Below are 17,783 nucleotides of genomic sequence, written 5' to 3'. Positions count from 1 at the left end.
TCCAGTGTTTATCCCTAAAATAATTGTGCTGTCTGTACAACCAGTCCTGCCAGTGTGTGGTGAAAAGAGTATGTGACACTTGGTTTCAACTATCTGACAAAGTAGCTTTTGAAAATAAAAGCTACTAATAAAATAAAATGGTAATTTTTGCATTGACTTCTTTCTATTCAGCAGAAGTGTTGTAGGTGAAGAAAAACATTGCCTTGCAAAGTATTTCATACAGTGTGTAGGCAGGACATTTTCTGTTTTTCAACAACAGTATGCTGTTAGAGATAAAGCAATGTATTTTATTAGTTTCTAGTGCCAAACTGAAGCGGAAAAAGAATTGGTTTGGAACAACTTTCTACACGGAATTAACCGCAGATGGAGAAATTAAGAAAACAGCAAAATCAAGTAGTTCTTCAAATCCCAAATGGGATGAGCAGCTGACAGTGTAAGTAGATTTTTTGGTTGTTTGATACTATTTATTAGACAGACATTGCAGGCAAATATTTACTAAGCTTGGCTGCCTACATAGTGTGCTCTGGCTGTTGATGTTTAAAAGCAGACGTAAGTTGGTATTTATCTCAAATTATTTTTTTTCTGAATCCTTACAATGTTTTGAGAATATTTTTTTTCCTGAATGTGTTACTTGCATACAGTGGCACTACATGATATAGTCTTGATATTTGTCAGCACTGTGTTCAGCATACATTGCTAGAAAGACTTACTAATTGTAACCATGTCATTCTCAACATTAGAAGGTAAAGTCTTAACTGGATAAGTAGTAGTTATGAGGAAGCACACTTCTTCCTTTGAATTTCCCAGTGAAGGGATGTGCACACAAAAACTGCCGTTACCTCACACCTTTCCCTGATATTTGACTGTTTTAATCTTTTTGTGGTTTAGTTTGGTTTAACTATGCTAGGGATGTTGATATACCTGAATAGAACTCCATGAAGAGCTGGTGGTCTTGCTCTTGGTTAGAATGCTTTATTCACAAGCAAGATTATATTGGTTCAGACTTGGGTCTGGGAACACCATAGCTCCTATCAAGTGGTGTTGAGCCTGGGCCAGTACATTCCACAGCATCTGACATGTCTGTGTGCAATAGCCAGCTTTGTTAGCAGTAGGAGCCATGCTAGATTCCAGTAAGTGCTGGAGAGTGAGGAGTGGTACATCTTTGAGGAACTCTTTGCTTGGGAACACTTACTCCTGCTCAGAAGCAAGTAGGTTTTCCTGTGCCTCATTCTTGGTATTTAAGTTTAGTGAACTTATTAGCCCTTTGCAGTGTTGCAAAAGAGAATAGCATCGTCTTGGACCTGAGGATGATTTCTGGGATCAAGAACTAGAACAATTACAGAGCTATCAGTATACTCACAGGGAGCTGAGTTTCTCTTGAGGAGGCAGGTTTGCTTTGGCAGGATTTGGTGATCTGATAGAAATTAGGTAAATTGCAATGCATAGTAATGGCAGACTCATTTCATGAGTATTGCTTACTCAGGGTCTTACTCTTATATGTATTTTTAAGGTATTCTGGCCCCCTCTTCCTCTGGCTATTGGAATGTAATTTGAGGTGAAGTGACCTCTCTGGCTTACCAAATTCCCCTCACTTGTATGAGTGAGCTATATGTTTTTGTGTGTAGGTGTTGGAGATTTTTTCCTTTACTTTGTTGAGCTGCTCTTTTGCTAAGACCTCCCTTAGAAGGCAGCCTATTCAAAATGCAAAAATATATTTGCTTGTGTTTCAGCAAAAAATATCCAGCTTGTCCAACATGTTCAAATGACTGTAGAATTCGTTCTGTTGTTGGGAGAGTGGGGCTTGTTTTTATTATTATTCTCATCATTGCTGATACAACTTTTTGTATATGTTAGGTCAATACTTATGGATTTGTGGCCTTTGACTTTTTGCAATGAAGTGCTTCTACTCCTATTTTGCACAGCCAGGATCACCTTTGCAGTACTAGACCCTGTATTACAAAACTTACTCCCCAGGACCTAGCATAGCTTGAGCAGGGGAGAGATCAATGCCAAAGCTTGTCATAGATTACTGCAATTGGGTCCTTTACCTTCTGCTTCCCTCCACTTTTTACTTTAGCTTCATCATTTGAATTTTCCTCTCTGATTTCTGTGAGTATGCCTTATGGTTTTATATATATTTGTGGATTCACAAAAAATGTTTATCAACACTTCCATGGCAGGCTGATACCTGTTGAGTGGGCTCTTGCTTAAAAGTAGATGCTTGGTTGGTTTTTTCCTTTTAGAAAAATACTTAGTATTATTCTTTTCAGTGACAGACAAATATACTTCCCACCTTTTTCTCCACATTTTATAATGCAAGTTTTTAGCTGGAACTCTGGAGGAAGAGGGGAAATAAGCCTTTCATAAATCAAGATTTGTTTTATATAGCTGAGATTTGAGCTGAGTGTAGGTTATTCTGATGCTTCTCAAATTCCTTAGGCTATCATAGTAATGTACTTTTAAGTTTCATCCTAAGTGTAGATATGATAGTGTTTGCAGTTCTTAGTTAAAAATTTCCCCTTGCAATACAAAACTGCACTTCATTAGTATCAAAAAATACAATGAGGAAGTGGATAAAGTTCAAATACTCCTAATAACAAGAATTAATTCTTAAAAATCTGTATATATCTTTTTAAAATTTATTTTTTATGCAGGCATGTGACTCCACAGACTACGCTGGAATTTAGAGTGTGGAGCCATCACACTTTAAAAGCAGATGCTTTATTAGGAAGAGCCACTGTAGACTTGAGACAAGCTTTGGAAGTACACAATAGAAAATGTAAGTTATCATGAAGGATATTTTGAATAAAGTAAAATTATTACTACTAATCTATATATCAAACCTGCAACCAGACTACTAATTATACATGTAATTACAACTGACTCTCAGTTGATATCTTTACTTGTCTCTTCTAGAGATGTCTGTGCTATTGAGAGCATTTTAAATGTAACACTGGGGTATAATACTATTGAAACAAACAGTAGAGTATTAGTTGCTGAAAGTAAAAGAAGAAAGTAAAAGCAGAAATTCAATGTTTTGTAGCAAGCTAGTAACCAGTTTGATAGAAGATCTGTTTTAGATTTGGTAACCAGAAAAAAATAAATTTTGGTAACCAAAAAAAAACTTTCAGAAAGGCTGTGTAATTTTTCAAGTTTTTCTTCTCTGGAGTCACTAATAGAAACACTGGATATTTGTCCCTCATAATGTAGCTGCCCAGAGAGCAATAAAAAGCATTGATTAATGAAACAATTGTGATCTTCCTTGTAGTACATTAGAAATTGATTGTTCCGTGTAACTTCTATTATTTTCTAAATATTTTTAATAGAATATATCTGATTTGCTATTCAAAATTTTTTTTCTTTAGTACAACAAGATGGTGAATCCACACTTTAAATTCCACTCCAGAGTGGCAGTAGAATTCCAGCTAAAAGCTAAACCAATCTTAACCTTTCTCACAAGTTACCTATATATAAACCTGAGGTGAATGTTTTGAACAGTGGGGATAAAGGAGAAAAAAAAAAAAAAAAAAAAAAGCTAAATTTTTCTGATTCTTACAGAAAATTGAAATAGAATCTAATATTGAGTGGGTCTTCTTCAACTGTATTATAACAATTCAGCAGTAAATTTCATAGGCTGAAAATTTTCTTTTACTTAAGAAAACTGTATCAGAATAAATTGGGCTATAATAATGTTAGCCACAAAAAATATTTCTAAATACTTTCTACAAATTTCTAACAAATTTCTAACAAAATATTTAACATTTTATTACTGTAGATCCTGAGGAGGTAGGATCTAACAGCTTGACAAATTCTTTCAGGGAATGGTTTACTGAGTTTGCTGTACATTGCAAGAAAAGTAATTTAAGTGCAATGTTTCTTATTTGAGCAAGTCAGTAGTTAGATGCTTACTGGGTTATCTAAGCATTCACTGGTAGAATAATCTGACTGATATCCTTAATTCATTTAGTTATTGATACCTATTCTAAAATGCAGCACTTGAAAGGTTCTTTGCTGATGAAAATGGAACGGGAAGTCCTCTATATGCAGAAACATTAGAATTAATTTGGTTCCTTTTTCTGCTAAACACCACAACTATTAAATTGCTGCCCACACACCTCACAGTTTTCTTGCCAGCTCAATTAAGCTACAGCCAACAGCTGATCTGGTTTAGGAAGATAACCTATTAAACAGCAGAAGTTAAACCAACCACCCTTTGCAAAACTTAAAAAATGTGTTAATTAAACAATTCAGTGATAGGTTAGTTTCTTCTCTTCTTTGAGATAGTACTTTTTTCCAAAATGTGTATTGCTAAATCAGTAATCCTGTAGATTCAGGAGCTTTGTGCTTGCTGCAGAGGGGTGAAGTCCCTTAAAATCCATTGTGGCACAGCAGTGTGTGTCTGCTGGTAACTGCTGCCCAACTACACTGTCAAACCTGCTCTTTCAGTAGGCCTATCTGGCAGGAGGTTATGGCAGCCTCCCCTGTTTTCATGTTTATTGTTCACTTATGATGCATGCTAAGAATGAAAAAAAAATGGAAATTCTAGTTTAATGCATAGAAGTGCCTAGTTTAAATTTAACTTGGAATGCTATGATATGGAGGGAAATATGCTGGCATGTCTTTAAAAACTAATCTTTTAATCTGAGAGCACAAATACTGAAAGGTCTTAACCATTTTAACCTGATTAATGTGAGCTGCTAGCTGACTGTGTTTGGATTTATGACATGTAGCTTTAACTGTTGTACTTGTAGCAGTTGATTTAGAAAGAATTATGTAGCATCCTCAGCATGTTTTACCTCTGGATTATATATGTCTCTCTACAAATGTGTGTGTTGCTTGTCAGTCAGATTGAATAATTTTACTGCACCATCAGTTATCTCAAATTTTCTTTCAGTGAAAATAATATCTGATTTAACTTTTGGTTACCTGAGGCGTCCTCTCTTACTGTTTAATCCTTGGAGTTGCAATCTATGAAAATGCTAATAAGGATTCATTAAAAATAGTTTTAAAATTGAGGGAGGACACTGTGCAGTCTTTGCATTTTCATCTTCCTCAAAGAGATGGTTTTTTCAGTGATCTTTTAGAATTAGTTTTGGAAGGTGCTAAGAGAAATGAATATAGGCTCTGGTTGTAAAATGAAGGGTTCCCAGTGACTTTTTAATATTTCTTTGTGTGGTTCAGAAGTTGTTTGACTTTAAGCCATCACATGTTATGTAAGTAGTGCATAATTTCCAAAGGGCTTAATGGAAACGGCAGACCTGGGAAATCATTAACAACAAAGTACTGAATCCACATGGATTCTTTAGCGTACCTATAGAATATACAATGTAAACAGACAGTTCTTTTTAAAAATAAAGTGTGCATGTACACACAGCAGCTGTAAATATATACACCTCCATAATGATTTCTGCTTTGATTTGAAGATCTCTGATGTTCAGTTTTATAGATCTAAATGCATGTATCACGTTTGTGTGTTGAAGATCTCTTTTAATATTATTTAGAATTTAATTTTTCTTCTATCCCTTCTTTCCTTCTTGTCCCCTACCCACCCCAACTCCATTTTTAGTGGAGAAGGTGAAAGAACAATTGAAACTCTCTTTGGAAAACAAGAGTGGCATGGTGCAAACAGGTGAACTGACTGTTGTGCTAGATGGTTTGGTTGTTGAACAAGAATCTCTTACAAATCTCAGTTCATCAGCAACCAGTAAGTTAAAATAATTAAGTCAGATGATAATATTTAGATTAAGATTTCAAACTGATATAATAGAATATTTCTGTTGAATTTGTTTCTTACTGTTCAGTAGAAGTTCAGCAAAATGGCGAGGCTGTACATGAAAACAGAGATGCTTCAGCAAGAAGTTCATCCAGGTTGGAATTTATTTTTGTGTGTTATGTGATATGAAGTGTATCAGCAAATTTATCAGTTGAAATGTTTGGGTTGTTTGTGTTCTGGTGGGTTTTTTGTTGGTTTTTTTTAATGGTTTTGAAGAGGAGAGATTTTAGCTTTTGAGGTCTAAATTATGTTGCCACAGGTTTTAGAAACCTTATTTGTTTGACAGTTACATAGTTTAGTTCATTTGGAAATCTATAAAAATGCTGCTGCAGAAATTAGGGGAGCAGTGGCTCAGTGTATTTTTATGTACTTACTCAATTTGTTTTCTTTTGCTGCTTAAGAACCATTTCTACTAATGTCTAGCAGCTTTTTGCAATGTAGCACCTGAACGGAAGGAAGAGGAAAAAAAAAGCCTGAATTACTTCCTCCTCAGCCTTTTTAAGGTCATAATCAGGAACTTAAGAGACTTGTATTGAGTTTCACAAGCAGTATTTGTAACACTGAGGCCAAGGCCTGTTTCCTCCTGAAGTGGCAAGAAAAAGATATTCAGACTAATTAAGAGCTTAATTCTTGGTTTCTCTACCATTCTAACCAGCTCAAGGGCTGGCTGGAGAGAAGTAGGAATAGATTTTTTTTGTCCCCTCATCTCTAGTAAGACAAATAGGTCAATTCAGATCAATTTAATGTTACTGGTCTGCTCAGTTACCTTGTGTGAACCCATTTCTGTTTAAGTTATTGACACCAACTGGAGTGAAAAAACATCCTGTTGCTATGCATTTGAGTGACAGGGACACATTTGTCCTTCTATGCTTGACTTGATTCTTTTTTTGAATTTGTGGATATTTGTCTCTCTTCCCCAATGGATGCTCAAGATGATTGAGTAAGAATAAAACAGTGCTTCTGCTTTTTTCTTTTTCCTTAGAAAAAATTGGGACTGCTAAAAGTGATTTGAAACCCATCTGCATACCATTTTGAAGCAGTAGTAACAATCATTTGTTTTCATTCAGCTATTGTTGCTGGAGATAATCTCTCTCACTGGGATCCTGCTTTTGGTGTTGCTATTTTAACTTACTGCAGTTTTCTACACAACTATCCAGCTGTGTTGATTTACAGTTTTAAAATTAAGAGATGAAGAAAAGATTTAAGGTAGCTTCTCTCCATGTCTTTTGGAGGTAAATTGAGTTTGTAGTCCAGAGCTGATCAGTCCGTTTATACTGATCCTTTGGAGTTAGGTAAGGTAGCATGGAAATGCTGCTTCTTCCCTTCTTACTCCACAAAGCTGGGCTTCTAACTGTTCTGAATTTTTTTGTGAGATAAAATAGTAAATAATTTCACTATTTAACCTCTACTCCTTGAGGTGATAAGTAGTTGGCATTGAGTGTAATTTTCAAAATATGTGTCTCTAGTGGATGGCTTTAAGCATTCTGAAAGAGATTTAAGTGAAAAACCAATGTACCACTGTAACTGAACAAAACTTGCCATTCACAAGCCCTTAAAATACATTTCTCCACGTGGCCTTGCAAACACAGAGCTGCCTATGTGTAGTTGTTCTCACAATGTCCCATCCTGCCAATGTCAACAGAAGCTCATCTTATTTTCCTTTTACTGAGGGAGAATTTTGTTGCTTTCTTATGTTATGAGTATTTTTAGTGATATTGCTAACAAAACCAGTTCTTCCTCTTTCTTAATGAGAGAAAAGGCTTTCCTGCTCATAGCTGCACTTTGGAAGGGTCCCTAAGGCCGTTTTGGAAGATGCAGCAGGTGCATCAGTCTGTTCAATTAAATTCTGATATGTCATTAAAAGTAAAAGAGAAAGTAAAAATGGAAACTCTTACCTGTTACAAGTATCTGAAATCCTCAAAATCGATTCTTGCTTTTTTCTTGATAGTCAAGTGTGAAACCAAAATAATTATCTGGGCTGCAAACAATACAGTATAAACAGTTGGGAATTTACCACCATTTCTTTATTTGTTTCTATAGCATGGTTTAGTGTAGCATTTAGTTTAGTTGTGTAACCATTTAACATGTTGCTTATAGTAACCTGAAATTATCTTTTATTTTTACCAAGATCTGCTTGTGACATTTCTAATGGGATAGACAATCAAGTACCTTCCAGCACTGCAATCCAGAATACGTTCAGTGTGGAAGCTGTTAATGGAGACAGCACACCATCTCCTAATCATGTTGCAGCCAGACCCAAAAATACACCAGTACCAAAACCACTTGAAGCTCAGCCTGTCGACAGCACTGGTAAGAGAGAGTTATGAGAACGTGTTCCATGAGGTTTTTTGTCTAGTTGTATCTCAAGCTGAGCTACTTTTTGTAGAAACTTTTTGTTGGAATTCAAAAATACTGATAGGATGTGGCTTGAATTTATAATTTTGTGTGTCCACTTCTGTAAATTTTTTTGCAGTAGACCCATTCTTAAATATATGGAGTTTCACACTTTATCATACGTTCTTTTCTCTGATGAAGGAAGATCAAAGTGTCCAAAATCTTTCATTTTTCTGTCCTGGTTTCTCTGAAACCATATTACTGTTTGTCTGGAGGAAAAATCAGGTTTCTTTCACAATGAATTTGAGTAACTATGGTTAAATTTTTCCTGACATTACATAAATCTGATTTAGGCAGGAAACTACTGTGCTCTGAGTTGAGATGTGTTGCAGACTTTCTGTGCCTTCAATTTTTTTTTCATAAATTCCATTTAAAAACAGCTAGTGGCAAATACTGAATTTTGTTTATCTCTTAAACACCAAAACATTGGTTCTGACTACAGTTCACTTTTGCTTCAGTGAAACTAGTTTTTTGATTTTTGTTCCTCTGGTGTCTAATACTGGCTGTGCTTTGTAAGCCCTTTGTCTTTTCTCAGCTCTTTGGGAGAGATTACAGTGATAGCAGAGAGAAAAGAAAACCGTAAATAGAAATAGGCAAGTTGTTACTAAATGGCAGAACAGAGATTGTCAAACTCTCTGTAATAGACTGGTATATCTGGAAGATAACAGAAAGAATTATGGACTTTAAAAAGTTATAATTAAATTAGGTCTTCTCTGAAGCTTTTCTCTATTTGGAGAACTTTATTTGATTCCCCTCTCTTTTCAGCTCAAGGCTAGAGGGCATATATATTATTAAGACATTGCTCCCTTTTTCTTCAACAGCAGAGAGAGCCATTTGAAATCTGTATTAGAATAGGGTAATTGAAAAATAATTGATTTGTTCAAGTGGTAATATTGATGAAATCATCACTGACCTTGCACTGAGGCATTGATATAGGAGTAATCAACTACTCTACCAGTGGATGAAGATGTTTTTAAGGCAAGGCAATATCTCTGGCATTTTTTGATGACACTTTATTCCGCACTGTTGTGCTTAGCAGGATTGTAATTTTATGTGATGTTGCCAAAATTGCTGTATTAGGCATAATTGGTGAAGTAATCATCTGATGTAATGTTTTATACATCTCTTTTGGACATGAACTTACTAATAGAGCAGATGATTTGTTCATTATTTTGCTTCTAACTTTGTTATGTGATCCTCTTCATTCTTTAATGTGGATGAGTTGAATTTTTTAAATGGAAATTGAAATTTCAGTTGGCTTTTTTCTTGTGTAAATTAAGATGTTGCTAGTATAAGCAGAAATTTGACGAAACGTGGTCAAATTGCTCATAGTTTTCATGTCATGCTGAAACAATATAAAATCTTGATATGTATTATGTAGTTAATTTCTTTTGTGCCCTCTGGAAGCAGTGTGTGTTACACTGGAAAAGTTTTGTTCAAAAAGTAGTGCCTTTATAGAACTTAAAAATCTGTTGCCTGTAAAATCATGCTCATGCTTATGCTTACGCATATCAAGAAAATTCATATGGTGTATTGATAATTCTTTAAGGAAACTGACTTGCTAATTTAGATTCTGATGACAGAATTAAACAAGTGAAATAATAATCTTTAAAATAATAGAACAACATTTTATAGGCACTAATGTAGGATTAAATTTTGCAAATGTGTATCAGTAAGGTTAAGGGTATAGACTTAAATTAGTTTCAGCCCTTAGCAGGGTAAGGTGATAATATACTGTAAGGTAAAAAAATTGCTTGAAGCATGTGTTGCATATCCTTAGTCCTTAGAAAGTTGTTGCAACTCTAAAACAGGGACAAGCTACTAAGAATTGTCACTGTTTGATGCTGATTAGTGGTTCAGAAAATGAAAGTGCTGAATGATGTGACGCTGCTTTTTATGCGGCCTTGACTTTTAATGGATATCCTGCAGACTGCTGTACCTGATGTCACTTGTCTGAGTTAGACAAGATCGGGATGTGCTGAGAGACTGTTCAGTTAAGCTCTGCAGATGATTGGTGTATTGTTTGCCAAGTGGGCTTGGGACTAATAAAGCTTTCTTAGCATCCTTTTTCTGTTAATCCATGCCTGCTTTAAACCTTTTATGAGATTGTGCTTGATTCAGTTTGATGGCATATTTATTCTTCTATAAAAGATAGAATTGATTTACTTTGTAATTCTAAAGTAATTTTCTTCAGTCATTGAACTATGTAAGTTGTGTTAGCCAAAAATAGTTTTTATATTTTAATCCCTCTTTTGGAGGGGGATTTTTTTTTTCCAAGTTGCACAGGTGTAGGGTTAATTGTAGGGTTTGGTACGTCAGCTCTGAAAAAAAAAAAAAGAAATTATCTGTAGGAAATGCCTCTTAGTTTTCCAAATCTCATAGAGTAATCTCATAATACTTGTTTTCATGTCATACTGATTAGGATTCTTTTTTGAACTTCACTGTAAAATCAGAATTTTAAAAAAGGCTGTACCATTTTGTGGAAAGCAGATGGGTGCCTCTTGCTAATCTAGACTGAGGTGCAACATTGAGTTGACCAAGACATGGAGAAACTAATAAATAACTTCATATATATATATATATATATATATATATATATATCCCTATGTAAATGGAAGTACAGAGAATGGCTTCCAAAATGTAAAAATTTACTCTGGAAGTTGGTTGTTTGAAAAGTAAATCTCATCAGATTCTGATACACAAATGTTATTTCCCATTCCTCAGTTAATGGCGAGTCATCTGCCTCTGCACCTGAAGCTGGCAGTTCTTCTATCTCTGAGGCTCCGACGGGTTCAGATGAAGCTCCTGTGTCTTCAGCAGATTGCACTAATGATACAGCAGAACCTCAGTCAGCAACAGAAGCAACTAGTTGTTCTGACAGCCACACTTCTGCATTACCTGTTGTGTCTGCTGGAGTAGAAGCTGCAGCTGCCCCAGAGTGTGCTCAGCCTAGTGCTCGGAGCAGCGCAGCAGCAGATGCGGCAAAGCCGAGGGAATCCTCCTCCACGCCAAGTGCGTCTGCAGAACCTGTGAGACAGCAGCCTGGTAGTGCCAGTACAGAACCTTTGCCACCTGGGTATGTTGTTTTGCTTTAATGCTATCATTTTGTGTCATCTAAATGTGCATATAAAGAAGAAGAAACTTAATTCTATAAAGGGGTTTTCAAATACAGGTCAGCTGACTGAGATGGGGTTATTTGATCTAAAATGGGATTTGTACTGCTGCTATAACTGGCTAGTCTTGTCCCAGAAAGTAATAACTGATAACTGATTTGCTGAGATGGTATTGTGAACTTAACAGACAAACTCTTGGGTGTAACAGATGTGAAGGCTTTTCATTTGATATTTTCAAACTTATTTGGGCCATAATTAATTATTCCTTAGCTTCTTAGTAGTAGGGACCAAAGCACAAAGAAGTGAAAATGACTAGTCTATAAATGTTTGTAGGTGCTTGCTGTGTAAGAATGAGTTCAAAAATGTTATAAATAATATTTGATGTGTATGTAGGTATGTGCTAAGAAGAGCTGGAATATTTTAATTTTACTAGATTGTTAGAAATTGCTTTAGTAGTCTTTAGTAGTTGCAGGCCAGGTGTTCTGCTTACATTTTCAGGAACTAATTAAGTGTTTATGTAAGAAAAATAAATATATATCAACTGTGGACAAGCACTTCACCTTTCCATCTAATGTTTCTCCTGGTTTCCATGCCATTTATACACACTTTTATTGCATTGTGGTAGTTCTCAGCATTATGAAACTTCAGCTGCTGGCCTAGCTCCATCTTCAGCGTAAGATTGTTTCACAAAACCAAGTAATCCCTTGGGATCAGATGCAGAATTTACCAGGATAGGAAATAGAAACACAGGTAAAAGAGCTGATAGCACACACTTCAGGTTCGCTCTGAAAGATGCTGTTTGTTGGATATTGGGAACACAGCTTCAAAATGTAAACACTTTCATTTTTGAGAGACATGAACTTGGAAATGCAAAGAATGCGTCTCTCTAAGCACTTTTGGAATGAGGCTTTTTTAGCATCCAAGCATTGAGCAGATAATTAATTGACTTTGTTCCAAACTTAAATATAATAGAAAAATGCTTGTGAATATTGATGTATGCTCATTATGTGCTAAATCCTTTAAAGTCTTTACGGTGATATCAGTTAAATAGGAAATAACTGATCTGTATTCTGTTATGAATTTTCTTTCGTGTTCGAGAATGGGTTTTGGACCATGGTATTTTTACTCAGTCCCAAGGTAATTTATTGTCTTAGTGGGAAGTCCCAAGGATGTATTTGCATCTTCACTTATGTGCAAGTCTCTTTGTCTTGAAGGTGGGAGCAAAGAAAGGATCCTCATGGTAGAACCTATTATGTTGATCACAACACACGAACTACAACATGGGAAAGACCACAGCCCTTACCTCCTGGGTAATGTATACTTTTGAATTAAATATGATAAACTTACTATATTTTTGTTTGTGTGTTTGTTGCTGGAAACAAACAGCAGCTCATCAAAACTGAATTCTGTATCATATATTAAGAGATTCTAGCTTTCATTTAATTGTATAAAATTGCAGCTGTTACAGGAATGTTGATATTGGATATGTCACTAGATTTGATCACTTGCTCAAATACAGCTACTAAAGTATTTTGTTCTTCCTTTAAAACTTAAGCATGAAATAATGAGTATTTGATCACCTTCATTTAGGTGGGCACCACTAAGTGTACTGCACTGGTTCCAAACCTCAGATTTCCCAGCAAAGTGTTCTTTGTGAAGTCTGCCAACATTACTTGCAGTCAGAGGTGTTTACAAAGTTAAGAATGAGGTGGCAGAGAGCTGAGCAGGCAATTGCTTGTAGTCTGTGTATGCTCATTGTGGTTGTTCATCTGCCAATTAAGTTGAGGTACTTTGGTGCCCTTTAGAACATGAAATCATGCCTGTGACTCCAGTAGTTAATTTAAGTACCACTTAGGAATTTGGCATTTGGCAAAGAGAAAATTGGTTGCTAACACTACTGAAAGAATTAACTGTTAACATTTGTTTTTCTTGAAAGCTGGGAAAGGAGAGTTGATGATCGTGGGAGAGTTTACTATGTGGACCACAACACCAGAACGACAACGTGGCAGCGACCAACAATGGAGTCAGTGAGGAACTTTGAGCAATGGCAATCGCAACGGAATCAACTGCAGGGAGCTATGCAACAATTCAACCAACGATACCTCTATTCGGTAAAGTATACAGCATTTCAAATTAGTACAGAAGTATTGGTATACTTTTTGTTATTTAACTTTAAAGAAAGTGATTTTGTAACTATTCAACCATATGGGTTAAATGACATTTAGCATCGGTAATTTAGATTCTGATTATTTTGAAAAAAGTTAGAAATCATCCTTTTATTGGATGAAAATCAGAAAGTACTTTCGGGCAGAACGTACTCCCTTCTGAGTTTGTTTCCTGACATCAGCTTTGTGTGCTGCATTTTATGTAACATTATTAATGCCAATAGTAAGAGGTACAACTAAAACTGTCCCTTAAACTGAAAAGGAATGTAAATGCTGTTATTGGTCGTTTTGAGCATTAAATAGCCTTAAAAACTGTTTAGGTGATTAGAATTCCTTCACTAATACAAGTGGCAGTTCTTTTACTTTGAAGGTTATACATCTGGTTCAACTCTGGAATTTCCTACATGGTTTTCCATTTCTCTCACATGGTTGCTAACTTCTGCCTGAAGAAAATATGAGTAGCTTCATAGAGAATATTTTTCAGGTCAGATTTTTCCATCTGTTACTGGATAAGTAGAATAGTTGTTTCTTCAGAGTTAAGAATGATGGTGCCTGTGTGTCACTGTCACTCTAAACACTTCAGGAATTGTGTTTGGCTTCTTAAAAAAATGATCTGATCCCAGAAACTTTGTAAGTGATATGCAGAAAAGCTGGAGTGTTTTAAAGATGAAACTTTTGAAGTACAAGTCTAAAACAGCTTCATTGGAATAGGACCCTTGCATGCACAGATCTGAGTTTAAATTTGATGGGCTTTATTCATACTCCCCTCTGAAGTAGAGGATGCTGCAGTACTACATTAAAAAATTCTCAGCCTCGCATTATTGAATTGGACATTATATCTTGCCACTAGCAATAGCAGAAACATGCATCACCACTAATTTTCTGAACTTTCCCAGGGCTGTGTATCAAATTCAATTTGTTTTATGCGATCAGAGAAAAGTAGAATGGTCAAGGCTAGAAGGGACCTCTTAAGGTTATTTGGTCCAATGTCCCTCCTTAGGAAAGGCCACCTAGAGCGAGCCATCCAGGACTAATGTCTTGTAAATGTCTCCAAGGATGGAGACTCCACAACCCCTCTGGGAAACCTGTGCCAGCACTTGGTCACCTTCCCAGTAGAAAGCGTTTCCTGATGTTTTGAGGGAGCCTCCTGTGTTCCAGTGTATTGCCTCTGGTCTTGCTACTGTGAACCAGTGAGAGAAGCTTGGTTCCATTCTTTTTGTACCCTCCTTCAGGTATTTAAACACTGGTAACCTCTAATGCAAAAATCAAGAATCACAGCTGAAGCACATAGAGCCAAAAACTCTTGCTTGGCCAACTTTTTGTACTTGTGTATTACTTTGATCAGTTGCATAATACATCTGAAAAAACTCTCACTTTTCTGATGCCAAGATTTTTTTTTACTAGATTTATCCTTCAGTGAACAATATATTTTTAAAATTAAATTATATTGCTTCCTTCCTTAAAGGATAACCCTTACTGGAAACCACAGACCCATTCCTTAAAATGTCTCATCTGACCTTAGAATCAATAAGTGAGGATTTGTTAGTGAGACAGAATATACCTAAAGGAAAAGAAAACTTGACTCCTTGCATCTCTTTAGAATTCTGTTTTCTAACTGTTTTATCTGTTGCACAGATAGAACTCACAGTTTATTGAGGGGGAAAATTGAATTTTTTTTGAAGAAAGAGTGGAGTTTTTCTTTGTTTATTTATTTTTTTTTTTACTTTAATGTGCTTCTGTATACTTTTTTCCTAGAATAGTTAAGGTCAAACTATAGCTACTTTTTCATCCTCTGGTGACATACCAGGACTCTGCCTATGTAGCAATTTGAGTGAGACTGTCTTTTATTTTTGGGAAAAAGTAGATTAATACTTTCAGTTAAAGAATGTTTAGATTACCTTGAGTGGTCAAAGCTAAACTATGTAAAGACAGAAAAGTAGATGGGATATGGTTATTTGAATTTCTTTCATTTTTACCTGGATTAATTTATTGTAGTCATTTTGGAAGTGAATCTGCCTGGTCTTTCACTGTGTTCTGTTAAATATACAGCTCTGTGTAGCCAGCAGCCATACACAAATCCTCGGACCCATTAAGAAGGTCGGAAATATCTGAACTGTGCCAACATTCAGTTCCTTGGCAGACAGCTTTTTCCTTTCATGCACTATTCTTTTACAGTCACCACAGAGAAGTCTTTGGTTAGAGGATTATTGTGATTGTGTGGTCTCCTAAAGCAGAAAAGACTAACTGCATTTGCTGCTGAAATAATGAATAAATTCTCTGTTCACGTGTAGTAGCTGGTGGCTGGGGCAACTACACAGCTTGATTTTGAGTGTAACTAATGCATTTCCTTCTGATCCTTGATCTATTTCTCCTTCAGAGAAAAAATATCATAGATTTGTTTTGCCTGAATTTGCTCCTGTATTTGCCTGAATTTGCTCCTGATATTTTTGTATTGCAAATGCTATATGAAGCAGTATTAGTTCCTAAGACACTCTTTGGAAAACACACCCAGCAAAATTCCATTCTGCACTCACACATACTAAAAGTTAGAGTCCATAAATTTTTAGGGCTGGATGCTTTTAATTATAAATCAGAGCATGGATCCTGGGATTTCTGCCTTTTATTTTTGTTTTTTTCCATGCTTTGTATTTTTGGGAGCTACTTGGGGACTTCTGCAAGGTTACAGTATATTAGGAGCTTAGCATGTGTTTACATAATAATGTAATCCCTTTTTTTCCCCCTTCTAACCTTACTGTATGTTGGTATAATTTTATCCATCCGCATATGGATGCAGCTGCATTTAAAAAAAAAATGACAGTGTTTGAAAATAGCCAAACATTCAGGGAAGTTATCATGTATAGAGGAAGTAAAACCCCCTATGCTGGCAGTAGTCACTGTGCTTGGAAATGTTTATTATGATAAAACGTGTTGTTAGCAAGAACTTAGTGCTTATCTGCTGATCCATGCTTCCTCAAAACTTGTGTGAACTGCACCTTTTTGTATGAGCACTCAAGTTTGCTGTAGGAAGGGAAAGGGAGGGTACATTGCACTGAAAACAAGTGTGGAAAGCCTATCTTGTTATTATATAATCTAGGTTTCTTTGCAAAACCAGATTAAACTTGGCATGATGGGGTTTTTTTGCAGAATGAATAGTCTTCAGGACTAGTGATAACCTTAGAACACACTGAGAAAATAATATGAATAATATTTGGCCTAACTGAAAGTCCTCTTGTTTTTAAATAGGCTTCAATGTTGTCAGCAGAAAATGATCCACTTGGGCCTTTACCACCAGGCTGGGGTAAGTTAATTAGCTGTGGATTTCAGGAAGTGGCAATTACAGGAATTTGGAATGCAGTTGTTGTATAGTGGATTTTTTTCTTTTTTTCCCTTAGAAAGAAGAGTGGATTCAAATGATAGGGTTTATTTTGTAAATCATAACACAAAGACAACACAGTGGGAGGATCCTCGAACTCAAGGGTAGGTGTGTATAATGACTGTGCAGATTCAAAAGATCTTGCCTTATTCTTTTATGTCATGATATGGGGGAAAAAGCACTGCTTGCAATTTCTTTTGCAGTTTACAAAATGAGGACCCTCTTCCAGAGGGCTGGGAAATCAGATATACCAGAGAAGGTGTCAGATACTTTGTTGATCACAATACGAGAACCACCACCTTCAATGATCCTCGTACTGGGAAATCTTCTGTGTAAGTGAGAAATTAAATATATCTTTGAATGTTTTACCTTTTTATAATTAAATAGTGAAGTTTTCTCATACTATAAAATGATCTACACTTTTAGCTGGAATTGCACACTAAATTATGAACAAGTTTTTATATTAGAAGTTTAATATATTTAAAACTTTTGTTTGTGGCTTTATGACACATTTTGCTGTACTGCTCTGATGTTCAATAGTTTTTATATGCTTTTGAAATACCAAGATTGTAATAATTTTATAAATAGAGAGGGGCAATGAGGTTAACTTGAGTAATGAACTAATATAACTAATAGTAACAGCAAATGGAATTATTAGTATTCCTTATAATGATACACACTCTATCAACAGTAATGTCTAAACAGAGTAGTTCTAAATACTTCTGAAAAAGTTTACATGCAAATCTTCTTTTAAATATTTTGATTAAAAGTATTGACCCAACCTATAGTGGCTTTCTTAATGTCTTTTGTATGGGTAAGGTTTACTTCTGTCAAATAGTGATTATAACAACAAGCCTGTAGAATGTTGCACTAGAATGTCCTTCATAGTTCCAGAAGCAGCTGAATTTATAAAGCCTAACTTAGCAGTCTTTTTCTCAGTGAAGATGATAAATTCGATATCTCTC

At 35.6% G+C, this 17,783-nt stretch overlaps 1 protein-coding gene across 2 annotated transcripts in view; it reads left to right on the top strand.

Moving 5' to 3' along the window:
* The window catches only part of WWP1 (WW domain containing E3 ubiquitin protein ligase 1), a 57,519-nt gene that overhangs the window by 26,138 nt on the left and 13,598 nt on the right, over nt 1-17,783 (top strand). The window contains exons 3-13 of one of the 2 annotated variants that reach the window (XM_064706557.1): nt 295-433; nt 2,655-2,779; nt 5,567-5,704; nt 5,805-5,868; nt 7,902-8,083; nt 10,892-11,243; nt 12,495-12,590; nt 13,217-13,391; nt 16,689-16,743; nt 16,838-16,922; nt 17,022-17,150. In XM_064706557.1, coding sequence (XP_064562627.1) covers nt 295-433; nt 2,655-2,779; nt 5,567-5,704; nt 5,805-5,868; nt 7,902-8,083; nt 10,892-11,243; nt 12,495-12,590; nt 13,217-13,391; nt 16,689-16,743; nt 16,838-16,922; nt 17,022-17,150 — 1,540 coding nt within the window. Of the gene's footprint in view, nt 1-294; nt 434-2,654; nt 2,780-5,566; nt 5,705-5,801; nt 5,869-7,901; nt 8,084-10,891; nt 11,244-12,494; nt 12,591-13,216; nt 13,392-16,688; nt 16,744-16,837; nt 16,923-17,021; nt 17,151-17,783 lie in introns of both variants that reach the window. The other variant, XM_064706556.1, reaches the window with a different exon arrangement.

The sequence above is a fragment of the Zonotrichia leucophrys genome, chromosome 2 (assembly GCF_028769735.1).
Source record: "Zonotrichia leucophrys gambelii isolate GWCS_2022_RI chromosome 2, RI_Zleu_2.0, whole genome shotgun sequence".
NCBI classification, from domain to species: domain Eukaryota; kingdom Metazoa; phylum Chordata; class Aves; order Passeriformes; family Passerellidae; genus Zonotrichia; species Zonotrichia leucophrys.
The sequence above is the reverse complement of the archived record's forward strand: the minus strand, read 5'-3'. Positions and strand labels throughout refer to the sequence as shown.